The 12,902-nt window shown below is 58.4% G+C and overlaps 1 protein-coding gene across 5 annotated transcripts in view; it reads right to left on the bottom strand.

Annotated features, from left to right (window-relative positions):
- Window positions 1–12,902, bottom strand: part of LOC147113203 (phosphofurin acidic cluster sorting protein 1-like) — a 795,587-nt gene that overhangs the window by 35,485 nt on the left and 747,200 nt on the right. For 2 of the 5 annotated variants that reach the window (XM_085998126.1, XM_085998127.1), the window contains one exon: window positions 21–428. The exons of 1 other annotated variant lie outside the window; for it this stretch is intronic. In XM_085998126.1, coding sequence (XP_085854252.1) covers window positions 194–428 — 235 coding nt within the window. In that variant the 3' untranslated portion in view covers window positions 21–193. Of the gene's footprint in view, window positions 1–20; window positions 429–12,902 lie in introns of those variants that run through there. 2 more of the 5 variants (XM_085998129.1, XM_085998131.1) reach the window with 1 other exon arrangement.

The raw sequence follows: 12,902 nt of genomic DNA, 5'->3' as shown, positions 1-12,902 counted from the left end.
TAAGAAAAGATTCCATCGAGTTGTAGCCGGGGAGCTTTCCTCCTGACTCTTCTTTATTTCAAAGTTACGAATTCATGTAGCCTTCTGGAAAGTGCATCTGTGAAGAGAGTGGTCAGAGGCCCTCACAGTCCGTAATCCACGTAGAATAATGTGGTTCTTAAATTAGAAAAACGTCAATCTTTCGCTCCGGCTTTTAAATAAAAAAAAGCAGGTCAGTGCCAGAATCGGAGTAATTCCACAGGAAAATGTCGGGCAGCACGGCCCACAGTCTGATCCCATCCCATCCCATCCGGTCTGGTCCAATCCTATCCATCACACAGTCTTGGAGTAGCTGAATATTCCCACAGGGAAATACTTGACGTGAGTGGGCCACTGTGCAGCCAGCTGAAAAAACTTGACGTCGTTCCACTCCACTCCGTCTATGGAGACTAGAACACAGGACAAGGCGTTAAGCAGCTGAGAGACCACGTCACACACCACAAGGCAATTCTACAATTATCAACAGCTACTTGCATTTATATAGCGCCTTTGACGTAGTAAAACGTCCTAAGGCACTTCACAGGAACGTTATCAGACAAAGTTTGACACCGAGCCACAGGAGATATTAGGACAGGTGACTGAAAGCTTGGTCAAAGAGGTCGGTTTTGAGGAGAGTCTTAAAGGAGGAGAGAGAGGCAGACAGGCGGAGAGGTTTAGGGAGGGAATTCCAGAGCTCAGGACCCAGGCAGCTGAAGGCACGGCCGCCAATGGTGGAGCGATTAAAATCGGGGATGCTCAAGATGCCAGAATTGGAGGCGCACAGAAATTTCGGAGGGTTGTGGGGCTAGAAGAGATTACAGAGATAGGGAGGGGCGAGGCTATGGAGGGATTTGAATTCAGGGGGAAGATTTTTGAAATCAAGTCGTTGCTGGACTGGGAGTCAATGTAGGTCAGCGAGCTCAGGGCTGATGGGTGAACAGGGCTCGGTGTGAGTTAGGACACGGGGCAGGATGAACGGGACTCGGTGTGAGTTAGGACACGGGCAGGATGAATGGGAGTGGGTGTGAGTTAGGACACGGGCAGGATGAACGGGACTCGGTGTGAGTTAGGACATGGGCAGGATGAATGGGAGTAGGTGTGAGTTAGGACACGGGGCAGGATGAACGGGACTCGGTGTGAGTTAGGACACGGGCAGGATGAACGGGAGTGGGTGTGAGTTAGGACACGGGCAGGATGAACGGGAGTGGGTGTAAGTTAGGACACGGGCAGGATGAACGGGACTCGGTGTGAGTTAGGACATGGGCAGGATGAATGGGAGTGGGTGTGAGTTAGGACACGGGCAGGATGAACGGGAGTGGGTGTAAGTTAGGACACGGGCAGGATAAACGGGAGTGGGTGTGAGTTAGGACACGGGCAGGATGAACGGGAGTGGGTGTGAGTTAGGACACGGGCAGGATGAACGGGACTCGGTGTGAGTTAGGACACGGGCAGGATGAACGGGAGTGGGTGTGAGTTAGGACGCGGGGAGGATGAACGGGACTCGGTGTGAGTTAGGACACGGGCAGGATGAACGGGAGTGGGTGTGAGTTAGGACACGGGCAGGATGAACGGGACTCGGTGTGAGTTAGGACACGGGGAGGATGAACGGGAGAGGGTGTGAGTTAGGACACGGGCAGGATGAACGGGAGTGGGTGTGAGTTAGGACACGGGCTGGATGAACGGGTGTGGGTGTGAGTTAGGACACGGGCAGGATGAACGGGAGTGGGTGTGAGTTAGGACACGGGCAGGATGAACGGGAGTGGGTGTGAGTTAGGACACGGGCAGGATGAACGGGAGTGGGTGTGAGTTAGGACACGGGCAGGATGAACGGGAGTGGGTGTGAGTTAGGACACGGGCAGGATGAACGAGACTCGGTGTGAGTTAGGACACGGGCAGGATGAACGGGAGTGGGTGTGAGTTAGGACACGGGCAGGATGAACGGGAGTGGGTGTGAGTTTGGACACGGGAAGGATGAACGGGAGTGGGTGCGAGTTAGGACACGGGCAGGATGAACGGGAGTGGGTGTGAGTTAGGACACGGGCAGGATGAATGGGAGTGGGTGTGAGTTAGGACACGGGCAGGATGAACGGGACTGGGTGTGAGTTGGGACACGGGGAGGATGAACGGGACTCGGTGTGAGTTAGGACACGGGCAGGATGAACGGGACTCGGTGTGAGTTAGGACATGGGCAGGATGAATGGGAGTGGGTGTGAGTTAGGACACGGGCAGGATGAACGGGAGTGGGTGTAAGTTAGGACACGGGCAGGATGAACGGGACTCGGTGTGAGTTAGGACACGGGCAGGATGAACGGGACTCGGTGTGATTTAGGACACGGGCAGGATGAACGGGACTCGGTGTGAGTTAGGACACGGGCAGGATGAACGGGACTCGGTGTGAGTTAGGACACGGGCAGGATGAACGGGACTGGGTGTGAGTTAGGACACGGGCAGGATGAACGGGAGTGGGTGTGAGTTAGGACACGGGCAGGATGAACGGGAGTGGGTGTGAGTTAGGACACGGGCAGGATGAACGGGAGTGGGTGTGAGTTAGGACACGGGCAGGATGAACGGGACTCGGTGTGAGTTAGGACACGGGCAGGATGAACGGGACTCGGTGCGAGTTAGGACACGGGCAGGATGAACGGGAGTGGGTGTGAGTTAGGACACGGGCAGGATGAACGGGACTGGGTGTGAGTTAGGACACGGGCAGGATGAACGGGAGTGGGTGTGAGTTAGGACACGGGCAGGATGAACGGGAGTGGGTGTGAGTTAGGACACGGGCAGGATGAACGGGAGTGGGTGTGAGTTAGGACACGGGCAGGATGAACGGGACTCGGTGTGAGTTAGGACACGGGCAGGATGAACGGGACTCGGTGTGAGTTAGGACACGGGCAGGATGAACGGGAGTGGGTGTGAGTTAGGACACGGGCAGGATGAACGGGACTCGGTGTGAGTTAGGACACGGGGCAGGATGAACGGGACTCGGTGTGAGTTAGGACACGGGCAGGATGAACGGGAGTGGGTGTGAGTTAGGACACGGGCAGGATGAACGGGAGTGGGTGTGAGTTAGGACACGGGCAGGATGAACGGCAGTGGGTGTGAGTTAGGACACGGGCAGGATGAACGGGAGTGGGTGTGAGTTAGGACACGGGCAGGATGAACGGGACTCGGTGTGAGTTAGGACACGGACAGGATGAACGGGAGTGGGTGTGGGTTAGGACACGGGCAGGATGAACGGGACTCGGTGTGAGTTAGGACACGGGCAGGATGAACGGGAGTGGGTGTGAGTTAGGACACGGGCAGGATGAACGGGAGTGGGTGTGAGTTAGGACACGGGCAGGATGAACGGGAGTGGGTGTGAGTTAGGACACGGGCAGGATGAACGGGACTGGGTGTGAGTTAGGGCACGGGCAGGATGAACGGGACTCGGTGTGAGTTAGGACACGGGCAGGATGAACGGGACTCGGTGTGAGTTAGGACACGGGCAGGATGAACGGGTGTGGGTGAGAGTTAGGACACGGGCAGGATGAACGGGACTCGGTGTGAGTTAGGACACGGGCAGGATGAACGGGACTCGGTGTGAGTTAGGACACGGGCAGGATGAACGGGACTCGGTGTGAGTTAGGACACGGGGCAGGATGAACGGGAGTGGGTGTGAGTTAGGACACGGGCAGGATGAACGGGACTCGGTGTGAGTTAGGACACGGGCAGGATGAACGGGAGTGGGTGTGAGTTAGGACACGGGCAGGATGAACGGGACTCGGTGTGAGTTAGGACACGGGCAGGATGAACGGGAGTGGGTGTGAGTTAGGACACGGGCAGGATGAACGGGACTGGGTGTGAGTTAGGACACGGGCAGGATGAACGGGAATCGGTGTGAGTTAGGACACGGGTAGGATGAATGGGAGTGGGTGTGAGTTAGGACACGGGCAGGATGAACGGGACTCGGTGTGAGTTAGGACACGGGCAGGATGAACGGGAGTGGGTGTGAGTTAGGACACGGGCAGGATGAACGGGAGTGGGTGTGAGTTGGGACACGGGCAGGATGAACGGGAGTGGGTGTGAGTTAGGACACGGGCAGGATGAACGGGACTGGGTGTGAGTTAGGACACGGGCAGGATGAACGGGAGTGGGTGTGAGTTAGGACACGGGCAGGATGAACGGGACTCGGTGTGAGTTAGGACACGGGCAGGATGAACGGGAGTGGGTGTGAGTTAGGACACGGGCAGGATGAACGGGAGTGGGTGTGAGTTAGGACACGTGCAGGATGAACGGGACTCGGTGTGAGTTAGGACACGGGCAGGATGAACGGGAGTGGGTGTGAGTTAGGACACGGGCAGGATGAACGGGACTCGGTGTGAGTTAGGACACGGGCAGGATGAACGGGACTCGGTGCGAGTTAGGACACGGGCAGGATGAACGGGAGTGGGTGTGAGTTAGGACACGGGCAGGATGAACGGGAGTGGGTGTGAGTTAGGACACGAGCAGGATGAACGGGACTCGGTGTGAGTTAGGACACGGGCAGGATGAACGGGACTGGGTGTGAGTTAGGACACGGGCAGGATGAACGGGAGTGGGTGTGAGTTAGGACACGGGCAGGATGAACGGGAGTGGGTGTGAGTTAGGACACGGGCAGGATGAACGGGAGTGGGTGTGAGTTAGGACACGGGCAGGATGAACGGGAGTGGGTGTGAGTTAGGACACGGGCAGGATGAACGGGACTCGGTGTGAGTTAGGACACGGGCAGGATGAACGGGACTCGGTGTGAGTTAGGACACGGGCAGGATGAACGGGAGTGGGTGTGAGTTAGGACACGGGCAGGATGAACGGGACTCGGTGTGAGTTAGGACACGGGGCAGGATGAACGGGACTCGGTGTGAGTTAGGACACGGGCAGGATGAACGGGAGTGGGTGTGAGTTAGGACACGGGCAGGATGAACGGGAGTGGGTGTGAGTTAGGACACGGGCAGGATGAACGGCAGTGGGTGTGAGTTAGGACACGGGCAGGATGAACGGGAGTGGGTGTGAGTTAGGACACGGGCAGGATGAATGGGACTCGGTGTGAGTTAGGACACGGACAGGATGAAAGGGAGTGGGTGTGGGTTAGGACACGGGCAGGATGAATGGGACTCGGTGTGAGTTAGGACACGGGCAGGATGAACGGGAGTGGGTGTGAGTTAGGACACGGGCAGGATGAACGGGAGTGGGTGTGAGTTAGGACACGGGCAGGATGAACGGGAGTGGGTGTGAGTTAGGACACGGGCAGGATGAACGGGACTGGGTGTGAGTTAGGGCACGGGCAGGATGAACGGGACTCGGTGTGAGTTAGGACACGGGCAGGATGAACGGGACTCGGTGTGAGTTAGGACACGGGGCAGGATGAACGGGTGTGGGTGAGAGTTAGGACACGGGCAGGATGAACGGGACTCGGTGTGAGTTAGGACACGGGCAGGATGAACGGGACTCGGTGTGAGTTAGGACACGGGCAGGATGAACGGGACTCGGTGTGAGTTAGGACACGGGGCAGGATGAACGGGAGTGGGTGTGAGTTAGGACACGGGCAGGATGAACGGGACTCGGTGTGAGTTAGGACACGGGCAGGATGAACGGGAGTGGGTGTGAGTTAGGACACGGGCAGGATGAACGGGACTCGGTGTGAGTTAGGACACGGGCAGGATGAACGGGAGTGGGTGTGAGTTAGGACACGGGCAGGATGAACGGGACTGGGTGTGAGTTAGGACACGGGCAGGATGAACGGGAATCGGTGTGAGTTAGGACACGGGTAGGATGAATGGGAGTGGGTGTGAGTTAGGACACGGGCAGGATGAACGGGACTCGGTGTGAGTTAGGACACGGGCAGGATGAACGGGAGTGGGTGTGAGTTAGGACACGGGCAGGATGAACGGGAGTGGGTGTGAGTTGGGACACGGGCAGGATGAACGGGAGTGGGTGTGAGTTAGGACACGGGCAGGATGAACGGGACTGGGTGTGAGTTAGGACACGGGCAGGATGAACGGGAGTGGGTGTGAGTTAGGACACGGGCAGGATGAACGGGACTCGGTGTGAGTTAGGACACGGGCAGGATGAACGGGAGTGGGTGTGAGTTAGGACACGGGCAGGATGAACGGGAGTGGGTGTGAGTTAGGACACGTGCAGGATGAACGGGACTCGGTGTGAGTTAGGACACGGGCAGGATGAACGGGAGTGGGTGTGAGTTAGGACACGGGCAGGATGAACGGGAGTGGGTGTGAGTTAGGACACGGGCAGGATGAACGGGACTCGGTGTGAGTTAGGACACGGGCAGGATGAACGGGGCTCGGTGTGAGTTAGGACACGGGCAGGATGAACGGGAGTGGGTGTGAGTTAGGACACGGGCAGGATGAACGGTAGTGGGTGTGAGTTAGGACACGGGCAGGATGAACGGGACTCGGTGTGAGTTAGGACACGGGCAGGATGAACGGGAGTGGGTGTGAGTTAGGACACGGGCAGGATGAACGGGAGTGGGTGTCAGTTAGGACACGGGCAGGATGAACGGGAGTGGGTGTGAGTTAGGACACGGGCAGGATGAACGGGAGTGGGTGTGAGTTAGGACACGGGGAGGATGAACGGGAGTGGGTGTGAGTTAGGACACGGGCAGGATGAACGGGACTCGGTGTGAGTTAGGACACGGGCAGGATGAACGGGAGTGGGTGTGAGTTAGGACACGGGGAGGATGAACGGGAGTGGGTGTGAGTTAGGACACGGGCAGGATGAACGGGAGTGGGTGTGAGTTAGGACACGGGCAGGATGAACGGGAGTGGGTGTGAGTTAGGACACGGACAGGATGAACGGGACTCGGTGTGAGTTAGGATACGGGGAGGATGAACGGGAGTGGGTGTGAGTTAGGACACGGGGAGGATGAACGGGACTCGGTGTGAGTTAGGACACGGGCAGGATGAACGGGAGTGGGTGTGAGTTAGGACACGGGCAGGATGAACGGGACTCGGTGTGAGTTAGGATACGGGGAGGATGAACGGGAGTGGGTGTGAGTTAGGACACGGGGAGGATGAACGGGACTCGGTGTGAGTTAGGACACGGGCAGGATGAACGGGAGTGGGTGTGAGTTAGGACACGGGCAGGATGAACGGGACTCGGTGTGAGTTAGGACACGGGGAGGATGAACGGGAGAGGGTGTGAGTTAGGACACGGGCAGGATGAACGGGAGTGGGTGTGAGTTAGGACACGGGCTGGATGAACGGGTGTGGGTGTGAGTTAGGACACGGGCAGGATGAACGGGAGTGGGTGTGAGTTAGGACACGGGCAGGATGAACGGGAGTGGGTGTGAGTTAGGACACGGGCAGGATGAACGGGAGTGGGTGTGAGTTAGGACACGGGCAGGATGAACAGGAGTGGGTGTGAGTTAGGACACGGGCAGGATGAACGGGACTCGGTGTGAGTTAGGACACGGGCAGGATGAACGGGACTCGGTGTGAGTTAGGACACGGGCAGGATGAACGGGAGTGGGTGTGAGTTAGGACACGGGCAGGATGAACGGGAGTGGGTGTGAGTTTGGACACGGGAAGGATGAACGGGAGTGGGTGCGAGTTAGGACACGGGCAGGATGAACGGGAGTGGGTGTGAGTTAGGACACGGGCAGGATGAATGGGAGTGGGTGTGAGTTAGGACACGGGCAGGATGAACGGGACTGGGTGTGAGTTGGGACACGGGGAGGATGAACGGGACTCGGTGTGAGTTAGGACACGGGCAGGATAAACGGGAGTGGGTGTGAGTTAGGACACGGGCAGGATGAACGGGAGTGGGTGTGAGTTAGGACACGGGCAGGATGAACGGGACTGGGTGCGAGTTAGGACACGGGCAGGATGAACGGGACTCGGTGTGAGTTAGGACACGGACAGGATGAATGGGAGTGGGTGTGAGTTAGGACACGGGCAGGATGAACGGGACTCGGTGTGAGTTAGGACACGGGCAGGATGAACGGGAGTGGGTGTGAGTTAGGGCACGGGCAGGATGAACGGGACTCGGTGTGAGTTAGGACACGGGCAGGATAAACGGGAGTGGGTGTGAGTTAGGACACGGGCAGGATGAACGGGACTCGGTGTGAGTTAGGACACGGGCAGGATAAACGGGAGTGGGTGTGAGTTAGGACACGGGCAGCATGAACGGGAGTGGGTGTGAGTTAGGACACGGGCAGGATGAACGGGACTCGGTGTGATTTAGGACACGGGCAGGATGAACGGGACTCGGTGTGAGTTAGGACACGGGCAGGATGAACGGGACTCGGTGTGAGTTTGGACACGGGCAGGATGAACGGGACTGGGTGTGAGTTAGGACACGGGCAGGATGAACGGGAGTGGGTGTGAGTTAGGACACGGGCAGGATGAACGGGAGTGGGTGTGAGTTAGGACACGGGCAGGATGAACGGGACTCGGTGTGAGTTAGGACACGGGCAGGATGAACGGGACTCGGTGTGAGTTAGGACACGGGCAGGATGAACGGGACCCGGTGTGAGTTAGGACACGGGCAGGATGAACGGGAGTGGGTGTGAGTTAGGACACGGGCAGGATGAACGGGAGTGGGTGTGAGTTAGGACACGAGCAGGATGAACGGGACTCGGTGTGAGTTAGGACACGGGCAGGATGAACGGGACTGGGTGTGAGTTAGGACACGGGCAGGATGAACGGGAGTGGGTGTGAGTTAGGACACGGGCAGGATGAACGGGAGTGGGTGTGAGTTAGGACACGGGCAGGATGAACGGGAGTGGGTGTGAGTTAGGACACGGGCAGGATGAACGGGAGTGGGTGTGAGTTAGGACACGGGCAGGATGAACGGGACTCGGTGTGAGTTAGGACACGGGCAGGATGAACGGGACTCGGTGTGAGTTAGGACACGGGCAGGATGAACGGGAGTGGGTGTGAGTTAGGACACGGGGAGGATGAACGGGAGTGGGTGTGAGTTAGGACACGGGCAGGATGAACGGGACTCGGTGTGAGTTAGGACACGGGCAGGATGAACGGGAGTGGGTGTGAGTTAGGACACGGGGAGGATGAACGGGAGTGGGTGTGAGTTAGGACACGGGCAGGATGAACGGGAGTGGGTGTGAGTTAGGACACGGGCAGGATGAACGGGAGTGGGTGTGAGTTAGGACACGGACAGGATGAACGGGACTCGGTGTGAGTTAGGATACGGGGAGGATGAACGGGAGTGGGTGTGAGTTAGGACACGGGGAGGATGAACGGGACTCGGTGTGAGTTAGGACACGGGCAGGATGAACGGGAGTGGGTGTGAGTTAGGACACGGGCAGGATGAACGGGACTCGGTGTGAGTTAGGATACGGGGAGGATGAACGGGAGTGGGTGTGAGTTAGGACACGGGGAGGATGAACGGGACTCGGTGTGAGTTAGGACACGGGCAGGATGAACGGGAGTGGGTGTGAGTTAGGACACGGGCAGGATGAACGGGACTCGGTGTGAGTTAGGACACGGGGAGGATGAACGGGAGAGGGTGTGAGTTAGGACACGGGCAGGATGAACGGGAGTGGGTGTGAGTTAGGACACGGGCTGGATGAACGGGTGTGGGTGTGAGTTAGGACACGGGCAGGATGAACGGGAGTGGGTGTGAGTTAGGACACGGGCAGGATGAACGGGAGTGGGTGTGAGTTAGGACACGGGCAGGATGAACGGGAGTGGGTGTGAGTTAGGACACGGGCAGGATGAACAGGAGTGGGTGTGAGTTAGGACACGGGCAGGATGAACGGGACTCGGTGTGAGTTAGGACACGGGCAGGATGAACGGGACTCGGTGTGAGTTAGGACACGGGCAGGATGAACGGGAGTGGGTGTGAGTTAGGACACGGGCAGGATGAACGGGAGTGGGTGTGAGTTTGGACACGGGAAGGATGAACGGGAGTGGGTGCGAGTTAGGACACGGGCAGGATGAACGGGAGTGGGTGTGAGTTAGGACACGGGCAGGATGAATGGGAGTGGGTGTGAGTTAGGACACGGGCAGGATGAACGGGACTGGGTGTGAGTTGGGACACGGGGAGGATGAACGGGACTCGGTGTGAGTTAGGACACGGGCAGGATAAACGGGAGTGGGTGTGAGTTAGGACACGGGCAGGATGAACGGGAGTGGGTGTGAGTTAGGACACGGGCAGGATGAACGGGACTGGGTGCGAGTTAGGACACGGGCAGGATGAACGGGACTCGGTGTGAGTTAGGACACGGACAGGATGAATGGGAGTGGGTGTGAGTTAGGACACGGGCAGGATGAACGGGACTCGGTGTGAGTTAGGACACGGGCAGGATGAACGGGAGTGGGTGTGAGTTAGGGCACGGGCAGGATGAACGGGACTCGGTGTGAGTTAGGACACGGGCAGGATAAACGGGAGTGGGTGTGAGTTAGGACACGGGCAGGATGAACGGGACTCGGTGTGAGTTAGGACACGGGCAGGATAAACGGGAGTGGGTGTGAGTTAGGACACGGGCAGCATGAACGGGAGTGGGTGTGAGTTAGGACACGGGCAGGATGAACGGGACTCGGTGTGATTTAGGACACGGGCAGGATGAACGGGACTCGGTGTGAGTTAGGACACGGGCAGGATGAACGGGACTCGGTGTGAGTTTGGACACGGGCAGGATGAACGGGACTGGGTGTGAGTTAGGACACGGGCAGGATGAACGGGAGTGGGTGTGAGTTAGGACACGGGCAGGATGAACGGGAGTGGGTGTGAGTTAGGACACGGGCAGGATGAACGGGACTCGGTGTGAGTTAGGACACGGGCAGGATGAACGGGACTCGGTGTGAGTTAGGACACGGGCAGGATGAACGGGACCCGGTGTGAGTTAGGACACGGGCAGGATGAACGGGAGTGGGTGTGAGTTAGGACACGGGCAGGATGAACGGGAGTGGCTGTGAGTTAGGACACGAGCAGGATGAACGGGACTCGGTGTGAGTTAGGACACGGGCAGGATGAACGGGACTGGGTGTGAGTTAGGACACGGGCAGGATGAACGGGAGTGGGTGTGAGTTAGGACACGGGCAGGATGAACGGGAGTGGGTGTGAGTTAGGACACGGGCAGGATGAACGGGAGTGGGTGTGAGTTAGGACACGGGCAGGATGAACGGGAGTGGGTGTGAGTTAGGACACGGGCAGGATGAACGGGACTCGGTGTGAGTTAGGACACGGGCAGGATGAACGGGACTCGGTGTGAGTTAGGACACGGGCAGGATGAACGGGAGTGGGTGTGAGTTAGGACACGGGCAGGATGAACGGGACTCGGTGTGAGTTAGGACACGGGGCAGGATGAACGGGACTCGGTGTGAGTTAGGACACGGGCAGGATGAACGGGAGTGGGTGTGAGTTAGGACACGGGCAGGATGAACGGGAGTGGGTGTGAGTTAGGACACGGACAGGATGAACGGGAGTGGGTGTGGGTTAGGACACGGGCAGGATGAACGGGACTCGGTGTGAGTTAGGACACGGGCAGGATGAACGGGAGTGGGTGTGAGTTAGGACACGGGCAGGATGAACGGGAGTGGGTGTGAGTTCGGACACGGGCAGGATGAACGGGAGTGGGTGTGAGTTAGGACACGGGCAGGATGAACGGGACTGGGTGTGAGTTAGGGCACGGGCAGGATGAACGGGACTCGGTGTGAGTTAGGACACGGGCAGGATGAACGGGACTCGGTGTGAGTTAGGACACGGGGCAGGATGAACGGGTGTGGGTGAGAGTTAGGACACGGGCAGGATGAACGGGACTCGGTGTGAGTTAGGACACGGGCAGGATGAACGGGACTCGGTGTGAGTTAGGACACGGGCAGGATGAACGGGACTCGGTGTGAGTTAGGACACGGGGCAGGATGAACGGGAGTGGGTGTGAGTTAGGACACGGGCAGGATGAACGGGACTCGGTGTGAGTTAGGACACGGGCAGGATGAACGGGAGTGGGTGTGAGTTAGGACACGGGCAGGATGCACGGGACTCGGTGTGAGTTAGGACACGGGCAGGATGAACGGGAGTGTGTGTGAGTTAGGACACGGGCAGGATGAACAGGACTGGGTGTGAGTTAGGACACGGGCAGGATGAACGGGAATCGGTGTGAGTTAGGACACGGGTTGGATGAATGGGAGTGGGTGTGAGTTAGGACACGGGCAGGATGAACGGGACTCGGTGTGAGTTAGGACACGGGCAGGATGAACGGGAGTGGGTGTGAGTTAGGACACGGGCAGGATGAACGGGAGTGGGTGTGAGTTGGGACACGGGCAGGATGAACGGGAGTGGGTGTGAGTTAGGACACGGGCAGGATGAACGGGACTGGGTGTGAGTTAGGACACGGGCAGGATGAACGGGAGTGGGTGTGAGTTAGGACACGGGCAGGATGAACGGGACTCGGTGTGAGTTAGGACACGGGCAGGATGAACGGGAGTGGGTGTGAGTTAGGACACGTGCAGGATGAACGGGACTCGGTGTGAGTTAGGACACGGGCAGGATGAACGGGAGTGGGTGTGAGTTAGGACACGGGCAGGATGAACGGGACTCGGTGTGAGTTAGGACACGGGCAGGATGAACGGGACTCGGTGTGAGTCAGGACACGGGCAGGATGAACGGGGCTCGGTGTGAGTTAGGACACGGGCAGGATGAACGGGAGTGGGTGTGAGTTAGGACACGGGCAGGATGAACGGTAGTGGGTGTGAGTTAGGACACGGGCAGGATGAACGGGACTCGGTGTGAGTTAGGACACGGGCAGGATGAACGGGAGTGGGTGTGAGTTAGGACACGGGCAGGATGAACGGGAGTGGGTGTGAGTTAGGACACGGGCAGGATGAACGGGAGTGGGTGTGAGTTAGGACACGGGCAGGATGAACGGGAGTGGGTGTGAGTTAGGA

The sequence above is a fragment of the Somniosus microcephalus genome, chromosome 9, assembly GCF_052327205.1.
Source record: "Somniosus microcephalus isolate GS21.2 chromosome 9, FLI_Smic_1.0, whole genome shotgun sequence".
NCBI classification, from domain to species: Eukaryota; Metazoa; Chordata; class Chondrichthyes; order Squaliformes; family Somniosidae; genus Somniosus; species Somniosus microcephalus.
The sequence above is the reverse complement of the archived record's forward strand: the minus strand, read 5'-3'. Positions and strand labels throughout refer to the sequence as shown.